This window comes from Diadema antillarum, unplaced genomic scaffold, assembly GCF_040938485.1.
Source record: "Diadema antillarum isolate AM-2024a unplaced genomic scaffold, OU_Dant_1.0 scf00000028, whole genome shotgun sequence".
Taxonomy (NCBI): Eukaryota; Metazoa; Echinodermata; class Echinoidea; order Diadematoida; family Diadematidae; genus Diadema; species Diadema antillarum.
The window spans coordinates 675,279-701,222 of record NW_027270917.1 but is presented as its reverse complement, the minus strand read 5'-3'; the positions used below and the strand labels follow the sequence as shown (position 1 = coordinate 701,222).

Genomic DNA, 25,944 nt, shown 5'->3' with positions numbered 1-25,944 from the left:
CACAGAATTTCAGTCGTGACCTTTGACCTTGACCTTTGACCTATATTGTACATTTTGCTACAAAATGCTACTCCTTCGCCATTTCTAACCCGATTTCAATTCCGTTTGCTTTATATGATGGCACTAGGTGAGGGCTTCAAAACTTCTACACAGAATTTTGACCTTTGACTTCTTTGACCTTTGACCTTGATTTTTGACCTATATTGTACATTTTGCTACAAAATGCTACTCCTTCGCCATTTCTAACCCGATTTCGATTCCGTTTGCTTTATGTGATGGCACTAGATGAGGGCTTCAAAACTTCTACACAGAATTTTGACCTTTGCCTTCTTTGACCTTTGACCTTGATTTTTTACCTATATTGTACATTTTGCTACAAAATGCTACTCCTTCGCCATTTCTAACCCGATTTCGATTCCGTTTGCTTTATGTGATGGCACTAGGTGAGGGCTTCAAAACTTCTACACAGAATTTTGACCTTTGCCTTCTTTGACCTTTGACCTTGATTTTTTACCTATATTGTACATTTTGCTACAAAATGCTACTCCTTCGCCATTTCTTACCCGATTTCGATTCCGTTTGCTTTATGTGATGGCACTAGGTGAGGGCTTCAAAACTTCTACACAGAATTTTGACCTTTGCCTTCTTTGACCTTTGACCTTGATTTTTGACCTGTATTGTACATTGGCTACAAAATGCTACTCCTTCGCCATTTCTAACCCGATTTCACTTCCGTTTGCTTTATGTGATGGCACTAGGTGAGGGCTTCAAAACTTTACACAGAATTTTGACCTTTGCCTTCTTTGACCTTTGACCTTGATTTTTGACCTGTATTGTACATTGGCTATAAAATGCTACTCCTTCGCCATTTCTAACCCGATTTCGATTCCGTTTGTTTTATGTGATGGCACTAGGTGAGGGCTTCAAAACTTTTACACAGAATTTAAACCTTTGACTTCTTTGACCTTTGACCTTGATTTTTTACCTATATTGCACATTTTGCTACAAAATGCTACTTCCGGCGGGGACATATATTACGCACCGCGTAATTTCTACTTTTCCTTGTATTAAATTCAAAATGTTACCTGTCTGTTTTGGCAAGTAATATTTTCAAGTATTTATATCTTTACTTGCCCTACATACATTGTAGGCCTACCATTTAACTTGCCCTGGGATAGCAGATGAGTGCTAATGTCGAGCTCTGTTGTATGTGCTGTTAGTCAATTTCTCAAGACGTTCACAGTTTCCATGTAATGCAGTAGCTACTGGTATAAGTACTGCATGGCCATTTTTCTTACCTATTCATATCATTCCAATCATTATGAGTCGAGCACAAATCAAGTTTTCAGATAGCAAACTGAAGGGAGTTTGGGTATGAGCAGTTGGTATTCCAAAGCCCATTTTCCACCAAATGTGGCCAGTGATTATTGGGTGCTGGATAATTTAGTTTGAAGTCACTCTGATCTGTGCTGTCATATGTAGTGAGTTGAATGGCACATGTGTCCTGGTGTTGACATAGACAAGAAGACAATTATTGATGTATTAAATGTGATGTTTTACCTACATACATCTACTGCAACCTTATGATCTTTTCACAGCTGTATGAGAGCCATTTTTTCATTCACTTTTTTTTCATGGTTTTTGATCACCTATTGTTATCCTTGGTATGGTAAGGATGCACTCCTGCTTCCATACTAATGGATAAGTTAGAATGCTCAGGAATAGTGATATTTGTTCCTTTTGTTGTTGTTGCTCTATTCAAACTTTTTTGTGGTATTTTGACTTGGGTCTATTTCCATGTTGATATGTCCCACATTCCTAGTTACCTCCGCCAAGGGAGGAGGTTATGTTTTCATTACCGTTAATCTGTTTGTCCGTGTGCAAAATAATTCAGAAAGTTGTAAAAGAATTTGGATGAAACTTGCAGGAAAGGTTGAAAATGACACAAGGAACAGATTATTGAATTTTGATCAGAAATTTTTACAAATTTTATGAAGGATTTTTGATATTTTGGCATGTAGGGTCAGTGAACTTGGGAGTTCAAGCTGCACATTTTAAAGGTTTTCATACACACACTTAAGTGTGTGCTCTAGTTTCTGCTCGGGCGAGGTGCGCCGCCCAGCTTGAAGTTGATGACATATCAAAAGGCTTCTATATTGCATTGGGAAATCAGACGATTTTCAGCATGTGGATACATATGGGTAGAAATCACTGATCTCTTTGGAAGAACAAGATCAGTGGTGGAAATGAGCTGCTTGGAGGAGGTCTGTGCTCTGAGTGCTTCTCTAGTTTTTAAAGGTGTTTGTTAGACACACACTCATAGACTGGGGTAAGCAATATCTCATTCTGTTTGCATCAAGCACAGATTTCATTTTCTGTGAATGTTGTGTGTACAGTAGCTTTTAACATTTGTATTTGCCACTGTGTACAGTAGCTTTTAACATTTGGTATTCGCCACTGTGTACAGTAGCTTTTAATATTTGGTATTAGCCAGAGACAGAACACAATGCTTCAGTTAGTTCAAGATACCAAGATCAGATTATTTTCTACAGAGAAATGGATTTAGGGGCTCTTTCCATGGATAGAAACATGTGAGTTTATTTCATTGTGACAAGTGAAATAACTCAAGCAGAAATAGACTTTCCACATTATGGTTGCTTTGCATGGGTTATCTGTGATATTTGTTTGTATGAAAACAAAAACCCAGCAGATTTTCTTTTCTTTTTACAATCAGGACAAATCCTCAGCTTAATCAATATGATCTGTCAAGCTTCCCCAATCCAATACTATAGAAAAAGGACAAAATAAATGTAATTAAAAGACATTGACACATATCTGTTTCTCTCTCCATACCTTCTCCTTTTCTGTCTTGAAAAAGACAATGTATATTTGTAGGAACTTTGACCAGCTTTTATATCTTTTACTAACTTTCTAGGTTTCAAAAAATGCAGTTCAATGAGGCAGCAAATTTGTATACTTCTTGTTCAAGGGTTGCTTTGTGTAAATGTTTTTGTGGGTAAATCTGCGATATAAACAGACATGGTAGAATCATAGACCTACCCTATGGTAGAATAAAACATGGACCCTTCCTTGATGTTATTCATCATGCTTATATGTTCCATTCTACCAACCTCTTTGCATGCCCTTCATGTGTATTGTGTGTATGTGACTGAGAATTTGTTGTCAATATGTGTTTTATCAAACTTCATACAATGATATAAAGTGTGTAGAGGTAAACAATCAATATCATTAGGAAGTCATTTTGTTTTCTCCTTTTTTAAGATTTAAAGATTTTGCAGTTTATATTTAGCTGTTCTACATGATTTTGTTAGTGGTGTTTCACATAACGGTATCCAACTATGTTGCATACAACTGTCGAAGATTAAAGGCACAGGTCAACCTATGAATTTTATTTATCACTAAAGAACTGTTCAAAGCAATTCCATCAAGAGAAACTTTTGACCCAAACATTCCATGGAAATAAATTGATTGATTTTTTTGGAGGTTTTTTTGTTTTGTTTTGTTTTGTTTTGTTTTTGTTTTGTATTTTCTAGAGAAAGAGCAAGTGTTGAAGGTCATCATGGCCTACATTTAAAACTACATCAAGAAGATGCATGTTAGTGGACATTGTAATACACATTTTCAGAGATTTGTCTGAAAATGTGTGAAAAAGCGTGTCTTTGTGACATTTTCTGTGCATGTGTTATTGCTTTCAAAATCCCAACTTTCTCATGCATCTCTTGTAGCAACAGGCTCCACCCTGTTCACATGTTGCATGATGACTTGCTTTGCTTAAGCAGAGTGGAATGAATGTTTCTTCATACTGTTATTCTTGTTTTTTCTTTTACTACCAGTGCTACAACAAAGAACTACTGTAAAAGTGGAAATTTTCGCGGTGTTCAAATTTTCGCGCAACCAGAAACTAGCGCGAAAATAAAAGCACGCGAATATTTTTGCTTGCCATATGTGCCTGTGCGTGATGTCTTGATTCCGCGGAATTAAAAACACGCTAAACTCTTCCGACCCGGCCAAGCGCGAAAAATTAGTCACGCGAAAATATCCACTTTTACAGTACTATACTGGGTCCAGTTATTTATTAAAGTTTTCCATAGACTCAAATTTCTCCTGAAAGAAAAGTCAATGTCTATGTTGTGTGGTTGTTTCATTCTTTCCCATGATATGCAGGCCTACTGTAACATTGTATGGGAAACTGCAGGTCAACCAAAATAAATTAGAACTTCTGAAAAATCAATGAGAAAAAAAAAATCAATCAGATGCCATGGTCCAGATATTTTGAATTCCTGATACTGAACAACATCAAACAGTGCAACAAACTTCTTTTTTTTTTTTTGATGCATTGCAGAAAAAACAACAACTTTACCACAGTTTCATTCAAGCCCGACAACTTACTGTCTGTTCGCAGTAAAATTCTAAGATACCAATGACTGAATGAGACAAGGGCTGTAGATCTCCTCACTCTAATCACACATACCTGAATTTTTTTCATACCAAAAATACAAGCAAACATGCACAAGCACACACACACACATACATGCATTGATCTGTAGGGGACTGTATTGTTTTCTCAATGTATTTTATACCCCACCATTTTTTTCCTATTGCATCTTATGCCCTACAAGCATGATTTAATAAATCTGATTGTACCTTCTGGGGGGTGTTTCATCAACGTTTGTCAGTGCTGACAAGTTGTCAGCGCTGACAATTTCAGTAAAATCCTTGGTTTTGATTGGATGAGATGTTCTGGTCACTGACTGTTACTATGGTGATTGTCAGTGCTGACAAACATTGATGAAACACCCACCTGGTTCTCTGTCCCCTTACTCATCAATTTATGTAAGTAAACACACACACACTTGCAGTACACACACACACACACACACACCCCTTCAAGCACAGACACACAAACACACTTGCAGCTAACAACACACACTTGTCTAATCTCACATGCACATTTCATCATTCTTTTTGACTTTTGTTAACTTTTTTTATTTTTAGGATTGCCTTATTTGTTTGTAGGCCTCCATTCTCTTCTAGCTTTGCTTATGATAGTAGTCTCCTGCACATTTTTTTCTCTCTCTTGTTTTCTGTTTCCAAGATATGAATTTGTCATGATATTGTACAAGGTATCATAGTATGAGACTGATGACACTTTGTAACTCTTTGATAACTATTGCTTTGCAATTGATTTTATTCACGTCAATTTGTAGATCATTTTATTGTCATATATTCATGTTTCAAGGAAAATGCAGATCCACAATTAAAAGCAAACATACAACAAACTACTACTACTACTACTACTACTACTACTTCTTCTACTACTACTAATACTACTACTACTACTAATACTAATACTACTACTATATATCTTCATTTTTTTCTGAAGTAGTAGTAGTAGTGGTAGTAGTAGTAGTAGTATTAGTAGTAGTATAGTATAGGCTATCAACATGTGTAATCAAATTCCTATAGCTTGAAATAGAAAAGCTTGTTTTCAAGTAGATTAGTCTGTTCTCACTCTTGGTATTCTGGCTCCACCCTCTCTACGTCACATACTGCTTTCTCCTCCCTATCCACCTCTTCCCATGCTCGCTTCATCCCACGCTTCCTTTATTCATTCTGATTTGTGTCAATATTGCTATTGGAGGTGAGCTTGTAAGCTTATCAAACAGTACGTGTTTTCAAGGCTACTGGTCCAGCCAGATTACACAATTCTTTGGTGGAGCTAGTGTTGCCTGGAAACCTTGCTTGGATACCAAGCACTCTGTATGTACTTTGAGTGACCCTGGACCGTACATATTGTAAAGGTCAGAAGCTATAGCACCTTAACAAACGTACTGTAAAAAAATTATTTGAAAATTCCTGTGATTGTGACCAGGTTCATTGAATCCTGAGGAATTTTGTCTTGTTTCTATTTGTTTGTGCTGCCTTATTTGATATCAGCAAATGACAAAAAAGCCCACAAAGCCCACAGTAGTCAATTGACAATAGCTTGAATTTAACAGATTTTTTTTTTTTTTTTTTCTGTAAGGCAGTCTTAAGACTCGGACCTATGTTTGTATTTTGTCCGACTCTTCTGTTCCATTATATTGTTATTCAGTGATATAGGGACCTTGAAGTTTAAGTTGTGGTATGGCATTCTAAATGAATGTTACAAAATTCTGTGAAAATTGGTTATACAATGACTTGGCAAACAATGTTATCGATTGTTGTAAACACTGAAATTTAGATAAAATCTTTCTTTTTTTTCGTTTGAAAAAAAAAAATCAATATCTGCTTAATTCTATTGAAAGTCAATTTCAAGGGACAGTGTGTATCAGGTTATCTGGTATCAATTATTGTTTGCAATATTATTTATTTCAAGCTACAGTAATTTGACTAAGTCTTGTATTTGGCACTAAGAGATATATTCTGCATAACTTGGTAGGACATATTTTCATTGGCTTTGAAGTCAGGGTGCATCTAGTGTACACTGCACAGTACTACTTCCAAGTACCAGGGATACTCAGCTTATATAAGTTGACTTGTCATACATTTCATTTCCCCATAACTTTAGTGCCATGAATTTGATAATCCATTCCAGACTGTCTTTGAGGTTTTGTTTCGTGCTGTTATTCGGGTCTCTCCAGCAATCCTCAGTGGAAATAAGTTATTCTAAAGAATAAAGGTTTGAAAAGTAGATGAACAGCCCTGATCCTTCTAAAGTCAGAGAAGGTCAAACAAATAGGTGTAGAGTGCAGCAAAATGATGTGATGTCACAGTGAAGGTAATTATGGGGAGGAAGTGGATGTGTCAGATGAGATGAGATTCATTTCCTCCATGTGGAGTGAGCCCTCTGTAGTTTGAGTTGATTGAGGTCAGAGGTTGAAAGCAGGTCACATGCAAGGTCAGATATCAATCATACTGATTTCATGACTGATGTAGTAAAGGTTCAATGTTGCACAGTATCTGATGTTTGCACTTCACACTCTGCATAGCTTGTGATGGTGCATGGCATGATCGCAAATCACAAAATCAGTGAATATATGCACAGAAACATGAGCCAGAGAACACCAAGGACTCAAACAGCAAGATGCCAATATCTCAAAAAATACACAAAAATTTGCATGGAGCACATAACATAGCCATGTTAGATGTACTTGCAAAGTTTGAGGGCATTTGCCACTAAGATAAGGGAGATGCTTGAAGATGAATTTTGGAGAGTTTTTGCCTCTGCATGGCACAGTGCTTTGATGACCCTTACAGGTCAGCAGCTTTTACAACCCATTGTGGAGTTAATTGCACCCTATCACCAGTCCTGAAACTATTAGGCTTTTCTGAGTTAAGTGATGAAGTATTGTATTTAGATGGCAAGGTAAGTCTATTTAGTTTTAATCCCTATCATGCACTAAAAGTAATTGCTGTGCATGTGTGTCTCTCTCTCTCTTTGTATACTTCCTAATCCCAGATATACAGGAAGACGCTAGGGAGTATTGTTGGATTCAAGATGTTTTCAGATGCATTCCTTTTATCACTTACTCGCAAGGTAAGTCAAAAAGCTGTGATGTGAAAGATGCATGCTTCTTCTGTAGACTTTGGGAAAAATAAACAAGTATAAGAAATAGATAGTGAAGTACTATCAGTATGGATGCATTCTTCTGTCACAGATTCTTCACATTCAGTTTGCAATGTAACTTTCACTGTTGCTTAATCTAGCATCATCATTTAATCAGAAACTTCTAGTCATTGCACTAACTCACAGATGTTATTTCTTTTGTGAAACAAGTAAGTGGACTAAGTTTGAGTTTTGTTTCATGTATGACTTGTTTATCCTCAGCATGTGGATAAACCTAAAAGGGAAACTAAAATCAAGAGAAAGACGAGCGGGGCAAGGAGCCAGGGAGATGGGGCTCTCTGACCTCCCTGGATAGACCAGTAAAGGAACATTAAGACAGAAACAAAAATGGGGTGGGGGGGGGGGGGGGTGTCATAAAGGAGAAAATAGATGTGCATAGGAAACTGTTTTCACACTTTGCTGAAGTTTAGAAATGGTCCACATGGTATTACTTATCCCTCTACCACAACAGTTGGACAGACAGGATTTAGGGTCAATTGTCAACCCAGATATAGAATTGAAGGATGCTGTGAAGCTGAGAAGCGTACTAAAGAATCTCATGCTTCTCACAGAATGTCTCCAGAAAAATGGATACTTTCTCCTAGAGCTGTTGATTCCTTTAGGTGAAGTTTGTTACAAGTTATCCATGGCAAGTGTATAGAGTAATGCCACATAAATGGAATCATCAAAATGTTGAAAACAAGAAACAAGTTTCTGTACCAATCAAGACCCCTGATTGATCACACCTGGTGGTCCTGGATGAAACTGATTGATATCACATTGGTCAAAAGAGGTTGATATCCGTTCCCTGATTTCATATCAAATGAATCATGATAATTGTGTCATGTGCATAACGAATAAGTTAAGAAATCTAGATCATGAAAGGTCTTTAAGGTCAGTTGTACTTTAGATTGTGTTTGCCTGTATGAAAACTACGATTTCATTAGTACAAAAAAAAAAATGGAAGGAGGATGGTAGAGAATAACCAGTTGCTGCAACTTTCATCTTGTTTTTGTTTGTTTGTTTTGTCTTTTTTTGAGTATGGGTTTGGAGTGTGGGGACAAATTGGTGTGTATCTTAGGGCATTTTGTGATTGCTGTAACTTGGAGTCAAACTTGGTCATGATTTAAAGCAGTCATGTCATGGAAAAAAAAATGAGGGGCGTTTGATTTCAGTAGTGAATGATTCTTTCCTGTACATCTCTGAATATCTATTGACTCTAGCTATCAATTATTAGTAGTACATCATAGTAGTATTTTTAGTAATACTCATGTGCACTAGAGCTATAAAAAGCTTCGCTATATATGACTTTTGGATAGTGAAGAAAATTATCTCCAGGATGTGCTAAGGAAGGTATAAAAACTTGAAAATAAGAAGTTGATGTTAGATTCAGCATCCGAATCTATTATCCAGAGCTCAACACTAACTCTTTTTTTTTTTGTAGTGGCCCACTAAAGCTACTAATTTCGTTGAATGTCACATTTTGGTGGCCCGAAATGAAAGGAGCCGTATCAATCCATTTTATATCATAGTTGCCCGATCGGGTCACCAAAAGAAAACATTTTGTAAAATTGGTGGCCCGACATAAATTTTGGTGCCCCTTGGCCAAGCTAGGCACCAGGCCACAACTGATATTGGGCCCCATATTATCTCATGACATGACAACAGGTGAAAGTGCCGGACGTAGAATTCTTCATCAACCTCGGAGACTGGCCGTTAGAGAAGAGAGATCCAGAGGATGAACCACTGCCCATTCTCTCCTGGTGTGGCTCAACAGACTCTCGGGACATTGTACTGCCCACCTATGACATCACAGAGTCCACTCTGGAGACCATGGGAAGGTAGTCTTCCATTTATTTTCATGATTCGTATGTTTTCTATTTCCAAAAATTAATGCACCGCTCAAGATGCATGAGGATGCCATATTTGTAGATACTTCATTACAGTACTCTATATACTCCCAAGTGGCTTCTTTTTGTACAACTTGATTGAAAATCATTTTGATGATCAATCAAGTTTACAGCAGTTTTGCTGATATGGTATTCCCTTGATTTATAATCAGTAGTTTGCTGACGTCATATTCCCTTGATTTATAATTAGTAGTTAAGCTAATTGTTTGCAGGATTGGTAGTTTTGTTACGGCATGCTGAACATTTCATTGTGTAAACAATATCAAGCTAATGCAGGAGTTCACAAACTATACTGTGAGAATTTCTTACATTGTGATATCTTTGATTAGCAAACAGGGCTAATATACTGTGACTACTATTGAGGACATATTAAATTATGAAATCTGTGATAAGCAAACAAGGAGTGACAGGGGAGGTGAAGCCATGAAGACTGGCAAGCAGGAAGGCATTTCATGCCAAAATTTCTTGCCAAGTTCTCATCTAGGTTGTACCAGGATATATTTTTCACAATACATATACCTCTCTCTAATATGGCTGATAGCTTCTTATCTTCTAGTTCTGTACCCAAGCATATGAATCAGTATATTATGTGCAAATTAGCCCGAACAAAGATGACTACACTGTACTCTACTAACTAATACTGTTGATCAGCAGTAGCAGCAGCAACAGCAGCAGCAACAACAAACAACAACAACAACAACAACAACAACAACAACAACAACAACAACAACAACAACAACAACAACAACAACAACAACAATAACAACAATAATAACAGCAACAACATAGCAGCAACAACTACAACTTCAACAATTTAGTACCGCTGCTACTTCAACTACTACTACTGTGACTACTACTACTATTACTACTACTATCATAGCTACTTCTACTAATACTCTTACAACTAGGCCTACTACTATTGCTGCTACTATTAGTACAACTTCTACAGTATACTACAAGTTCATCCTCCTGATGAGAAGTAACATTATATGAATGATGCATTCAGTATCTATTCCAGCATAAGTTACTGTAAATCATGAAATGTAATAATTAATGTCTGACCTAATGAATGAAGGCAATGTTTTTGATGAAATGTACTCATAAGTCCCCACCCCCCCCCCCTCCCTTGACCATTTTATTCACCAAGAAATCCTAACCTCTTGTGGGTGTTGGAAAACTTACTTTGCACCAGAAATGATACATTTTGATAAAACAACACCTTTGTGTGTTCATCCAACCCTTACTGGCTTTGCATACAAGAACTCTCTAAATAGCTGTATTTTGGCTGGTGACAGACTGGAAAAGTAGTCGGTGTGTGTGAATATGTGTGTATCTAAAGTATGTGAGTCTGTTTGCAAGCCTGTCTGTCTCCAGACTTGTTTGTGTCTGAGTGTAAGTGATCAGTCACTCTCTCAGCTGTGTGAAGTCTGTCCCCAGGCAGGGCTACTAACATGACTCCAACAGGGACTCAAACCATTGCTTGGAGCTAGAATCAGTGCAATCATCTCCCCCATGGCAAACCTTGTAGGCAGAGTAAGTGGTTTCCTGTTAGATTCAGACACATGGAAGTTGTTTGTACCACTAACTTCCCTTCCTGCTCCCCACTCCTGCAATATGGCCTTACCTTAAAGGGAAATATCACAGCATATAGAAAAGGAGTGTGCAATGATTCTCCAAGTGCACCGTCACTTGACCATGCTGATGTTAGTGGGATTCACACTGATGCAAATAAGCGGGATACAAATCAATCTCAAGATTTGCATCACGCTACAATTCTCAAGATTTTTGCCTGTGTAATATCCCAGTAAATAGCGCATGATCAGCATTGTAATCCAATTATCAAGAAATCTTGTGATTGTTTCAGAATTAGCACAATAATTTGAGAAAGAGTGAGATAATCTGCACAGTTGCATGTGTGTGAATCAGGCATGACTGGTAAATGTAAATCAGGCAGATGGGTGAATGTTGTGAATCAGGCAGACTCATAACTGTTGTCATGGAAAACAGGTGGATAATTAGGATTTCCGCTGAGGTCTCAAAAGCTCTTCTCCTCATGTTTATCATATCGAGGGAATGCATTTGTCCTATATGCTGTTGCATTGCTCATCATTTCCATGACATTAAATGACCTGTTTTCGATCTGAACAAATTCAGACAATTCATTGATTTGATTCCCTATAGTATCTCCAAGCATGTAGAATGCTTCAATTTTACCTGAGATCTTATTCATTGAACTTGTTGGAAGCACAGGATTTGTGGTTTACATTTCATAGAGACTTTAAATTTGTTCCTTAAATGTTCTTACTAAGCTCATTTGGAGCATGTGAGAAGTTATCACTCAAAGGAAGTAAGGAAATATTCCACTTTGAAGTGATAGTACTAGTGTACTGCAAAAGTGGAAATTTTTGTGGTGGTGAAATTTTTGCGCATTTCACACGTCCAGAAACCAGCGCCAAAATAAGAACATGCTAATATTTTTGCTTGCTATGTGTTCCAGTTGTCCATGTCTTGATTCCATGGATTTAAAAACATGCGAAACTCATCTTACCTGCAAAACAGATCTTACCTGGCCGAGCACCAAAAAAAAAAAAAATACTCACATGAAAATATCCACTTTTACAGTAGTGGTGTAACCAAACCTGTGAAATATGACAGAAATTTCCTAACCTACTGACTTATGTAGTGGTATTGTCTGCAAAATGTATGATGGTGTCAGTGTGAATGCTGCTGTAAAAATGTAAAGGGTAGTTAATCAGTTCACATAGACTTAAAGGGCAGCAACATGTGGCATTACAAACTATGCAGTTTTTGGGTGTCCAAGTGACAGTGATGTGAAGGGAGTGGTCTTAACCAGTGAACTTTTCTTCAGTATTAAAGAACAAAGTCATGTTTACTTTGTCTGTGTTTGAGTAAAGTCTCTAGCACTGGATCCAGTATTGGACATGCCAATAGTTTGAGGGAGGTTTGTGGATATATGAAAGAGTACCGACAGCTTACATTGCCTCATGTAGGATTACAAGTACGCGTTCCTTCTTTGTTTGGTGTGGGAAGGGGGCTTGAGCAGTGACAATACTCTAGTACTTTTAGAGATGACATGATAAGCTTACAGCATTGATACCAAACGGAGTAGTACAAGTGGGAAACAAGTGGCATTTCAAGAGATGCTTCTATTGTCACCAGGGATTACAAAGTCCTGACTTTAAAATTTGTTTTTTGACAAAGAAGAAGCAACTTGTTGGTGAAAGCAGCAGATTTCTCCTTATTTCTAAACAAATATTTTCTTAACTTTCGACTTCTCAGCAGAATACCTTTCTCTGAAGTTGAGTGTTATTTGTAGTGGTACTTCTCACATTTTTTTTTTTTTTTTTTTTTGTAAAGGAATCTATGCACTTTGAGGCAGTAAGAATTGTTTCATATCATTTAAAGAAGAAGCAGAAAAATACCTTTGCTTATCTTCCAGAACTGCACTTTGCATCAGACTTTCATGTTTTTTAGAGTCACATAGTGTGAACTGTGACTTGTTCCTTGTATAGCAGATGAAAAAAGCTACAAAATAAATACTAGTGAAGACTGCAGTATTATGACAGAAAAGGCAAAAAATCTTTGCTTGGTGTTCTTTAACTGATCACAATTGATGCTCCAAATATGACATTAAAGCTCATGGCGCACTACAATCAGTGATGTGTATTTCTCTAGTACTTAGATAAAAATGTTAGCAATTTTGCAACCCCCCTCCCCCCAAACACACACACACACACACACACACACACACACACACACACACACACAAACAAACATACAGTATGTTGTTGGCAAGCATAAACTATTCAAAACTTTGGAATGATGTGATGGTAAAAAACAATAACAGCCCACATTGTATTGATGTAATTCAGTATTATCTGCAAATTCACCACAGTGATATTCCCATGGTCAAAAAATCGAGTGAGAAGCTCCTTTTGATTGCTCAGTGTTTCATTATCAAAGCCTTTCAGGCGAAGAAATAGAGAGCTTGAAGGGGCAAGTACTGTATGTATTCCCTCCAACTCAACTTTTTTCTGTGTGATGTATAATGAGATATTGCTGGTAGTAGTCTAAGAATCCAGTGGAGGGTTGAGGTCAATTTCTTCTGTCTATTTCTTCATTCGGACAGAGTCTCACTGGACATCATGTCAGTTCAGGCCAATACTGGACCAAAGTGGGAAAACAAGACGTCCAAGGCTTTTTGGCGAGGGAGGGACAGCCGGAGGGAGAGGCTGAACCTGGTCAAGCTATCACGACGGCGGCCTGAGATTCTGGACGCTGCCCTCACCAACTTTTTCTTCTTCCGAAATGAGGAAGAGGAGTATGGGCCAAAGGTCAAGCACGTGTCGTTCTTTGACTTCTTCAATGTGAGTTAGAATTCTCTACTGGAATTTTTTCTGTTGTTTTTTATGAGAACATAATGGAATGGCTTTTTATTTTTTTTGTAGGTAGATGACATTGTGTTATCAATTAATTATTTGGACCTCTTTCACAAAATGTTGTATTAAGAATTATAGTAACATTGATAATTGCTAAAATTTAAATCGATGAGAACTGAACATTTATCGTGCATCAAAACCCCAAAGTCACTTCACTTAGAGCATGTTTAAAGATTAAATACAGTCAATTGTTCTAAATTCAGGGAATTCATATTTCTGATTCATGGAAGTACATCAATCAGACCTTATAATTTCTGATGATTGATTAATGGAAATGTCCAGTTCAAATGTTTTTAATGCAATATATGGCAATGAAACTTATCTGATGCGTCAGGAAAGACATTTTTCCTGCCTGCACATGAAGTGTATCCCTCCTACAGTATCTCATCAGTCTATATTCACCCTTAGGCACAGTTTATATTCACCCTTAGGCACTGTTTTTAATTCTGAGCAATGCCTTTAAAATGAAAGGTTACAATTAAGATATTTAATGACTCTCTATCAGGTTTTATTAAAGTATTGGCACTTTCTTCATTCTACTTTAGATTATAATTGCAGTTGTTTAAAGTACCAAGGATGAAGTCAGTCTCTCCCACAATTTTGCTGTGGATCTTTCTTTGAAGCAGAAATGTGGCAGGACAAAGATTCCATTTTGACAAAACCGAACTAGTTTCACCTGGTGCTCCTCAAAAAGATGACAGAAAACTGAGAGACCTTACTAAAACCTTGGCAACCCCCAAATCTACTCACTCAATTGACTTCATTTAAGCCTTTCTACATCACTACACTACTACTGATATACATGTACATGGTCAGAACACACACACACACACACACACACACACACACAAACACACACGAACAAAAAGAAAAGCTATTAGTCACTTTAGTGTGATTTAAAATCCTTCAATATTTTCGTGGGAATTACCTACTAAACTCCTACAAAACAAAGTGACTATAGATAGCGACAAATTTAATGTCATTACAACAGTGTCACCATTCCTATGTCTGGATGAGCTTTTTTAAGGAATCCTGAGAACCTTAAGAAAGTTTGTGGTAGAACTAAAGCTGACAAAAAAAAAGTTCTTGTTGGCATGTGCGAATTATGGGAAAATTGAGGGCACGCACGGTGGTGCCTAAAACAGACATCTTGACCAGTCAAAATGACACTGGATTTTGTTGTTGTCCAGCAGCCCTTCAGACCATGGTCAGTGGTCAGCTTGTGAGTTATGCCACCTGGAAATAAGTGTAATGATTCTACTTGCCGCAAGGAATGAATAAAATCATTTCAGGTTACTGATCAATGAAAACACTGTCCCCGTGTTATACAGATTCTTTTTCAATGCAGAATCACACTCAGTATTTGAGCCAATTACAGTTCAAAAAGAGGAGAGAAAAGGGAAAAGGAAGAAGAAGAAGAAGAGAGAGAGAATCTGACCTGTAGAACTCAAACTAGCCAAAATATTTTGTCGTCTGATCCAAGAATGCCATTTTCATATAGGTCAAATATTTTGAGGCATACCAAACATCCTAAAGGGGTATTCAAATCTGACAATACAAATTTGAAAAAATATGATTTTTGGGTGGCTTTGTTAGTTTGTTTGCTTGCTTTGTTTAGTTTTTATTTTTGCTTGTTAGAAAAATTGTCTTCATAGTTTTTTCCACCATTGCAATATTATTGTATTTTGTATCAAGTCACTTTTTAGCGTTTTTTAGTGAGATTTGTGAAGATATTCTTACTGTACATTGTGCGACGTGTCAATGTTTCAAACTGGAAGTACATCCAGTAATTACATGATTTATGATACTGAACTATGCACCATTACTCAAAAGCAAAAAAACAAAACAAAACAAGACAAGACAAAACAAAAACAAAACAAACAAAATAAAGAACTAAAAGGATTGGGTAATACTCTGTTTGGTATTAAATTATCTTCTTTGGAGCTATTCAAAATGTTATTGATGCCTTTGCAGTTCAAGTACCAAATCAACGTGGATGGCACAGTGGCAGCGTACAGACTGCCCTACCTCATGGCGGGTGACAGCACCGTCTTCAAACATGACTCCATCTACTACGAGCACTTCTACTCGGAGCTTGAACCCTGGATCCACTACGTGCCTTTTAAGCAGGATTTGACTGACTTGGAGGAGAAGATTGAATGGGCCATGGAACATGATGAGGAGGTGAGAACAGCAGTGGGTTGGGAAGCCAAAGTAAATGGGTGGGCCAGGATGAGAAGAATGGGTTGGGACCTGAATATGAGGTAATGGGTGGGGTAGGATGAGGAGAATGGGTTGAGGCTGGGAGCTGAAGTTATGGGTGGGATGAGATGAGGAGAATGGGATAAGGCTAGGAGATGAGGTAATGTGTGGGCAAGATGAAGAGAATGGGTTGGGGCTGGGAGATGATGTATTGGGTGAGGCAAGATGAGGAGAATGGACTGGGGCTGGGAGCTGAGGAAATGGGTTGGGCAAAACGAAGAGTATGGGTTGGGGCTTGGAGTTGGGGTAATGGGTGGGGCAAGATGAGGAGAATGGGTTGGGGCTGGGAGTTGGGGTAATGGGTGGGGCAAGATGAGGAGAATGGGTTGGGGCTGGGAGTTTGGGTAATGGGTGGGGCAAGATGAAAAGAATGGGTTGGGGCTTGAAGTTGGGGTAATGGGTGGGGCAAGATGAGGAGAATGGACTGGGGCTGGGAGCTGAGGAAATGGGTCGGGGCTTGGAGTTGGGGTAATGGGTGGGGCAAGATGAGGAGAATGGACTGGGGCTGGGAGATGGGGTAATGGGTGGGGCAAGATGAGGAGAATGGGTTGGGGCTGGGAGATGAGGTAATGGGTTGAGCAAGATGAGGAGAATGCATTGGGACTGGGAGCTGAGTAAATGGGTCGGTAATTGATTGAGGATGGGGTACAAAGGAGTAGAGTGGGCAGGAGCATGAAGTAGAGGGGGATGTGATGGGCAGGAGGTTCAGCAGTTTGATGGGGTATGACTCAGATACTGGCAAAGGGGTAAGAAGAGAAGGATTCAACAGGGTGACGAAGAAATGATAGAAAGATACTGTAAACGCAATTGTTTTCACAAGGGTTAATTTTCGCGAATTTCACGAATCACCATTGGGCTGCCAATTTATTAGCAGCGCACAAAAATGTGAATGGACAGGTATTAGTGCACTTATGATGGACTTGGTGTCAAATCGTGAAAACAACATCTCACAAAAATGTCAGTGACCTCCTCGTTCATGAAAATATCTGTATGTGAAAATAACAGTTTTTACAATACTCCGAACCGTAAGTGTATCTGTACAGCTTGCTATAGTGCACATAGTGCAATTCATTGCAAGTTATTGTATGTATCAAACCATGAACTGCTCACACATATCACTCATAATCATTTCATTAATGCTTTCAAGCTGTAGTAACACCTATCCCTCTTACTGGCAAATGGAATGGTCACCTGCAACGAGTATGAATCCCTATCTCAGACTCTTGCACCAATGGAGCCAGACCTATTAACCTGAAAACCTGGATTCACCCCCAAGAAGCCTACAGGCAGTGATGGCTGGGTAGCTTTGTCACGGAGGCAATGAAAAGACTCACCTACAGGGTCGTTGACGAGATTTCTTTTTGAATGTTTGTTTGTTTGTAATTTTACATGGTGACGTCTTAAAAGATGGGTCCCTGACAGTAACCACTTATTACCTTCCTTGAAAGATAAAAAAGAGTGTGTTTGTGTGTGTGTGTGTGGTGGAGGGGGGGGGGGGGAGATGGGGGCTTAGAATCTAGCTGTAAGTCATTTGCACAGACTCTCACTTTTAGAGCCAATTACTTTACAGTTGTTGGCACCAGTGTAATATCTAGTGCAATTTCTGAACACTCTTTGAACAAATGCCCTACCACAGTCCGCCTAAAAGAAAATTAGTGGAGTCATAAGTATTTTATATCATTTTGACAAGAAACTGGAATACTGTCACAAACACATACAATTGTGAATTATTAATTATTAACTGTGTCCAATTTCCTTTAGTCCATGTTTTAAGACTGCTGAAATTGGACATGCAAACTGACCTTTGTACTCTTATGTGACAGACTTCACTTATTATTCCTTCAATGAGTTTGGAATGAGTATACATGAAATTAATGTAGCACAACAACTCCGCCCTCCTTAAACAAATGACAACCAGTATAACTCACATAAATTGATAAAGGTTAGATAAAACAACTTTATTTTGCAAACTTGATTGAAAGAAATAGATCAAACCTTTGTAAAACCTTTGTAAAACATGGAAAATTGTAAATGAGATTTTGGGGAGAAGTAGCAAATCTGAATTGCCACCTTTTATTGAACTTTGTGGTCAAAAAATTGAAAATCATAAAGAAATAGCAAATGTTTTCAACCAGTATTTTGCGAATATAGGAGTCTCAATCTCAGAAAACATTCAAAGTTGTCCAAAGCATTTTACAGATTATTTGAGCTCGAAACCATCAGTTTCCATTTTCTTCTGTCCTACCAATGAGTCGGAATGAAGTCGGACTTCATGCCCGTATCTTATGGCGTGCCCCAAGGTAGTATCCTTGGTCCTCTTCTCTTTTTGATTTATGTCAATGATGTTATCACTTCATCGAAAGTTTTTCGTTTTGTAATGTATGCTGATGATATCAATATTATATATTCACATTCTGATCAGAAAATCCTTAACCAAATTGTTAATGAAGAAGTGCAATCCTTATGCAACTGGTTCAAGGCAAACAAACTACAAATGAATATTAGTAAAACGAAATACATGATTTTCCAATCTTCCAGAAAACAGATACAATTTTGTCCAAACTTTTCTATAAAAATTGATAATAACGAAATTGAAAAGGTTGCCACAATAAACTTTTTAGGGGTATATATTGACGAAAAGTTGTCCTGGAATGACCATGTCAATTATGTTCATGGAAAGATAAGTGTTGCACTTGGTATGATGTTCAAGCTTCGTTCGTTAATCCCGAAAAATACACTGTTCATGCTTTACAATGCCTTTATCTTGCCGTACTTAGACTATTGTAATCTCGTCTGGTCAGGGACTAGCCAGCGACAATTAGATCGGCTAACGGTCCTCCAAAAGAAAGCCATTCGCCTTTGTACAAATTCCCTCAATCTTGCCCACACCCCTCCATTATTTAAGGACTTGCAAACGTTAAATTTTCGAGACAGAATTTCATTTAAACTTGGTATTTTTATGTATAAATATGTTCGCTCCGTCTTGCCAGATATATTCAATGATTATTTTTCTTCTCATGCCAAGAAACATTCTTTCAATACTAGAAATAAACAATGTTATATTTTACCATTTTATCGTCTGAAAATCAGTCAGTCTAACTCTATAAAGTACAAAGGGGCTAAATTGTGGAATTTGTTAAACATGAAACTGAAATCTGTTAACACATTGAATCTTTTTATGACTCAATATAAGCAGCTCCTTCTTAATCTGTATTGATTAATGTTTATGAATGAATGATGAATAATTGTGCAATTCCCATACAAACCTTTGACAATTACCCTGCATGTTTGTTTGTTTGTTTGTTTTTTATTGTATAGTATTATATTGTATTAGTTCAGTTGTTGTTTTGTTTCCTGTTCCCTGTCTCTATCATAATGTATTGTTGATTTTGTAACGGCCTCTAATTTAAGTTCTGTTTTGATATATATATGTTTCATTCAAAACTGTGATTTTAAACTATATTGTAAAGGAAATCTCCATTTCCAAGCCCTAGGCTTTTGCGTGATTTCCTCCTTTGACTCACACATCTATGTAAATATTTTATATGTGATTTTATGAAATGAATAATTGAAATTCTGTTCACTGTATTTTAAAGATTTGAGTATTTCATAGAAGGAATAAGAAATGAGATAGACTAAAGGTGACATGCCATTTGCTCCTTTGACAATTCCTCTAGTCTTATTTTCTCAAAGGGCCTAGGGTTAGGGTTAGGGTTAGGGTTGTGATGAGGTATTAGGTTGAGGTTGATGTGAAGATTAGGATTAAGATTAGGGTTAGGGTTATATTTGTGGTTAGAATTTATGTTTGGCTTAACATGCAAATATCTCATTGGAGCAATTGTCACAGGAGCAAATGTCATGGATCGGGAGTAAGGTGGATGGATGGGTGAAACTGTATGAAGGATGGATAGATTGTGGGAGAATGATTTCACTAAAAGGTGTGAAAGTCAGGCACAGTTTCCTAGTTTGCCAGACAAGTGTGTTGTGATGGAACATGTCTGTCATTCTCTCAGAAATAACATCTCTGGTATTTATCTCTTTGTATACCATACAAAGAACTTTACTGCTGTAAAACTCCACACATACTACAGTGATACCCCACCCTGCGTGATATGACAAAAGAGTTCTCACATGCAAACGATTCATGGTCACGTACGTCTCTTTTTATTGATTTGATAGTATAAGATCACCTGCCTACACATTAGAATTTGAGTTTGCTTTAGAACATGGAGTCTATCCTAGGGGGGAATATTCTAAAGTCAGTGGCATTGTTGATCAGATTTTCGACTGATTATTGTACTTGAAAAGAAACCTGAAGGACACGTGGAGACAAAAGATGAGATAATTTTAGCTGAAAACAAGAGAGAGAGAAAAAATACTGGTGGGAAATCTTCAGCATTCATTTTACCTGCATTTATAAACTGAGAGGATTTTACACACAGAGGGTAATGTTAACCAATCACATGGTTACTGACTGTGCCTGCTAGTAAATTTGACCTACATTGAGGTCAATCAATTTAATATGTGGTTTTTTTTGTTGTTGTTGTAAAAGATCAAAATTCACTGACTAGTTTAGTTGTTTTATTAAACTAGTGGTGTACATGTATATACGTAGGAGGATATCATAAATGGACTTACTTGCTATATCATTACATTGACAGCTGTGAATGCAATGATATAAAATAATGTAATAGTGTGGGCAAAGGGAGGAGATTGAGTCCTGATATTTAGAGATAGAACGCCACAGAAAGTATATCTCAGAAACTTTTATGAGCATTGTCGAGTATTGACTTGTCTTCAGATGTGACCCTCACAGCTCTTCATGTATACAATAATATCAAGGTTTTTTCAGATAGTGTGCACAATCCAATCTATGTTTATAAAACCATTTGATGTAATTAAAACCAGTTTTGAATTCTACAGAAATAAGAACACTGCAATGCCACACTACTTTAGATTTTTCTATCAAAGTTTGTGATTGAGTAGAATTCAACATGTATTTCAATTCAAAGTTTGCAAGGTTGAGAATGCTGTGCCAGAGAGAGCTTCTAAAATCTGGAGCTGCTGTTCTGTCCTTAACAAAAATAGAAGAGATTTGGCGCCATTCTGCTCCATTAAAGATCCAAGGCTTGACGTACCACCATGAGTGTGAGATATGTGAACCGCGCCCAAAATGATTCTTTATCTATTGTTAAACTGCCTGAGAATTCATGTTCCAGGCCTGGCGTTCATATGCAGTGTGTTTGTGTGTGTGTGTTTTTTTTCCCTTCGTAAGTGTGTCAAGCCTGTGAGAGTAGGGAACGGCAAGCGTCATGCATTGTGAATTTGATGAAGTTGGTGGGTGTAAAAAATATTTTATAGACGCCTCTTCCAGTACCAAGTAAGGACAGAGTGTATTGTTTAAGGGAAGAAATGTAACAAGTTCAGTCATGAGTGACTTTTACTTCATGACAACCAGACAAAATTTGTTTACTTGTTTACTGTGTGCTGTAGGGTGCACAGAATGTTGGGAGTTTGTGGTGAGAAAATCAGCTACCAAATGTACGTCATGCATTTGCTCCTGACTTTACTGTTCAGTCAGTGCACTACTTTCGACCCTTTTTTATCGAGCAAGTTGCAGGTAACTGTTTAAATAATGGACACTAGGAGAAATCATGAACGGTAGTTCAATTCAATTCAATTCAATTCAATTCAATTCAATTCAATTCAACTTTATTTCCACATAATCATTAAAAGGATACAAAGGATACATAAAATGTGATATAATAAACATCGATTGGAATATACAAAGTAAAAGAACAATACACATAAGATACCATTAAATGCTCATCTGAAAGAATGTCACATGCTTTGCCCGTTGTTTGAATTAGTGGAGGAATTAACAAAAATATCTCCAGGGTCAATCCCAAATTGGATAAATTCATAAATTGGCAATGAGCCAGGTGACTGTAGCGATGAATGTAATGCTTTTAATCCTTCAGCTTTTCATAACATTCTCTTGCACAGCAAAGTCATTGGCTTGGTGAAACAAGGTCACTGTCAGTGTCGCATACCATGAAAAAAAAAATCACAACAGCAACTTCTCGTGAGGTTTGTCTACATACCAAAGCTCTCAGAAATGCTCCCCATGATGTCTCACATCTTTGCCGCTTCAGTCAGTTCACGTTATTGAAATTCTCTTTATTTCAACATATTCTTTGCCATTTGAATGCGGTAGTGGCACAGGATTGTTCATTTGTTTGGTGTTGTGTTTTTTTCCCTTTTTGAGCAAGCTATTGTGGCAAAGAAACTTGACTTCTGATATATTCTCTGTGAACATCATACAAAAGAAAAAATGGGTTAAAAAAAAAAAAAAACTGGATTTCTTTTTTTCCACTCACAGAGATGGGTTGGGCTACCGTTTTTTTATTCACCGTAGTGTACATTAACTAAATTCCAAAGGTAGTAACTCTATTTCCTAACATGTTGTGGATCAAAACACTTCTAACATTTTCAATTTGATCATGTTGCACCATTTTGAGAAAATTTGCTATTTGTGATCAGTATTAATGGACTGTTTGGGTGGTTTGAACACTAATTACCACTGATAAGTCTACCATTCATGCCTTGCTGTTGATTTTGTGTGTGTGTGTGTGTGTGTGTGCGTGTGTGTGTGCGTGTGTGTAATTTGCTGCTGTCAGGTGACAGCTTTACCTTCACGTGTGCGTGCTTTGTGGAATAAACTTTTCTGATTGACATTACTTAATATGACATCTGCTAAGACACAGCCATTTTGTCTTTGATTTACAGGCAAGGACAATAGCTGAGACAGGAAAGGCATTTGTGAGAGAAAACCTGACTTCCAATCACATCTACTGCTACTACTTGAAAGTCTTGGAGGTGAGATAATCTCAGTATTCACATATTTTCAATGAAGATATGAAACATTCTGCATTCAAGTAGGTAGGTATTTTCTTATGAAACACTTAGAATTTTAATAGTAACCAATTCCAAATATTCTCAACAGTGAGTAAATTTAAGAAATTTTAGAGAATATGAAGAAATTTATCTAACAAGTGCAGTGTTTCCATATGTTAGCTTTGATGACACATGCAATGGTGACCCCTCTCCTTTCATTTATATAGGCTCTGTGCTTGCTAAGCTCATACTGTACAATGATATTTCAGTCATGTCAGATATATTGTAACAACCATCAAAATATATTGCTTATGAAAATTCAGAATCCAATAATTGAAATTTATGTATCTTTATCATTACAGGAAAATTCACATTTGGTTTGTTTGTTTGTTTTTTAATCTATATATATATATATATATATATATATATATATATATATGTATATAATTTTTTTCCAAATAAGCAGTTACTATGTACTTTTTTGCAACCCTGTTAAACAACTCATTCAAAATCATGCAGCAAGACATTTGTAAATTTGCACAAAATCAACAATGATTCAAAATTCCTGAACCATTCATTGCAGCAGGCATGAACAGAAATGCACTCAAATAGTTTGATGGCGATATTATCTGACAAGTGGTGGTATGCATGTGGAAGGGTGCTGCTTGCCTACTCAACTACTAAGGGTGGATTTGTATGCACACATTTTTGCAAGTTTAGAACATAAACAAAAAATGGCAGATAGATGAGAAAGAAATAGGGTTGTACTAGACTATCCCTCCAAGCCAGGACTCTTAACAGTTTGCCATATGTTTCTACCTCATGGAAACTTTTTTGTTTGTTTGTTTGACAAGATGGACTAACCCTTTGACCCTATTACCAACCTTGCACTCTCTATGAAGGTCTAGAAGGTTTTCAGAGCAAAAGATATCAGGGTTCAGGAGCGTACTCATGATTTCGATCTCCTGCTTAGATAATGGCTTTAATCAACAGTTTTTGTGACTCTGATCTGAAAGAACTTCACATTCATGTACTTATGTTTAAACAATGTTTGTGCTTTTGGTAAGCTTTGACTATTATGTCTATATGGATTTTTCAAGAAATTGACGTAAGCATGGTGTGTTTAGTATCCAGTAAGATAAGCTAGACAAAACTCAAGACATTGAAGAGATGTCTTCAGTTCTCCAAGAGAGTTCCAGGGGCAGCATGAAAATACCATGCCAGGTTTGCATCGCTGTGTCTTGACAGTGACTGTATGGCATTAATAGTAAAGGCTGACTGTCCTAAAGCTATTCAACCTGGGGTGATGTTCATTATTCTAAAGATGAATTAATGTTAAAGTCAAATAAGGTTCGTTATTCGCAAGGTTTGTTATTCTGAAACGCACTATTTCCTTATACCAAGCTTTTCATTTATCCCAACATTTGTAGCATTATTCCGAAGGTGCGTTATTCCAAATGCTCCCAATTACAAAAATGACATTAAGTTTGTTGAATCCAAAAATGAAGTGAGGTTCTGCACTCCGAGGATTTGTTAATTTGAAAATGAAAAGAAGCTACCTAACAACCCTTACAAACCTTACATTAAATTCCTTATTTCATTTTCAGATCAACAAACCTTCAGAATAACAAACTCTTTTTAAATTCATTTTTGGATTAACATCTTTGGAGTAACGAATTTATGTAATTTTCAGATTAACAAACCTTATTTCACTTTCAGGATATCAAACCCTCAGAATAATAAACCTTATTTCATTTTCAAATTAATGAACCTTCGGAATAACAAACTTGTGGAATGGATTAATTTTAACCCTAACCGGTCTTATCTTCAGACAAGTAACCGAAGAGTTTTCTTTCCTACTCAAATACAGAGACATAAGATATTTGGATCTATATTTGATCAGCTTTGTTGAGGATAGGAGGTAGAGATGTGTTATGGTAGAGGTCACCATGGGTCACACATGTCTCTTTTATTGGTTGATAATCCAGGAGTATGCTGCCAGACAAGTTGGAACTCCCAGGATTCATGAAGGCATGGAGCTAGTAGAGCATCCAACTCAGAACAATGAGTGTGACTGCCCGGACTCCAGGGTAAGGACACACTTCATATTGGCTTTAGATTTGTCTCTAGTTTTATCCTCAGATACCCTACTCAAATGTAATGACGATGGTGATAAATAATTGACATAGCGCTTCATACGGGCATTTCTAAGAGCATTACTACAGAAGAGAAAAGTCAAATTGAAATAAAGAATATGATTACAACCATTGTGATATGTATAGCAAAAGAGAAGAGGAAGAAAATTTATGATTGATTGAATAAGCAAGTTTGAGCACTGATTTACTCTTGTGTAGAATGTTAAGCACTTTGAATGTGAGAGGGGAGTTTGATCTGAAGAAATGGAGCAACCACAGAAAATGCCCTTATCATCATAACGGGTAAAAATGCGAGGACCATATGTGACCGTGCACCACAAAACGAACAAAAAGTCGCACCCTTTGATTTCATGTGAGGACTCAAGAAAGGTGAAACTGGTAAACCAAGTAAATTTTGAGTTTTCCATATTTTCTGAAAGAGCTATTCTTCTTCCACATTATTCTGGAGTTTGGGATCCTAAAATGAATGGGAAAGTGCATTTTCAGTAGTTTTTCTAAAACCCTTTTTTGTCGAGTAGTGAGATCAGGTATGTCTTAGAGGCCCCTTTTCTTTTCTTGATAACCCTTTGCAAACTCTTCACTTTCAAGTCTGATAACTTTTGAAAGGATAACACTACTGCTTTGAAAGTTGGCGTTAATCATGGACAGAA

The 25,944-nt window shown here is 37.2% G+C and overlaps 1 protein-coding gene across 1 annotated transcript in view; it reads left to right on the top strand.

Annotated features, from left to right (window-relative positions):
* The window catches only part of LOC139736491 (protein O-glucosyltransferase 2-like), a 50,517-nt gene that overhangs the window by 23,479 nt on the left and 1,094 nt on the right, over positions 1-25,944 (top strand). The window contains exons 4-9 of the mRNA XM_071647245.1: positions 7,463-7,540; positions 9,278-9,450; positions 13,670-13,907; positions 15,954-16,163; positions 23,031-23,120; positions 25,127-25,228. Coding sequence (XP_071503346.1) covers positions 7,463-7,540; positions 9,278-9,450; positions 13,670-13,907; positions 15,954-16,163; positions 23,031-23,120; positions 25,127-25,228 — 891 coding nt within the window. The remainder of the gene's footprint in view (positions 1-7,462; positions 7,541-9,277; positions 9,451-13,669; positions 13,908-15,953; positions 16,164-23,030; positions 23,121-25,126; positions 25,229-25,944) is intronic.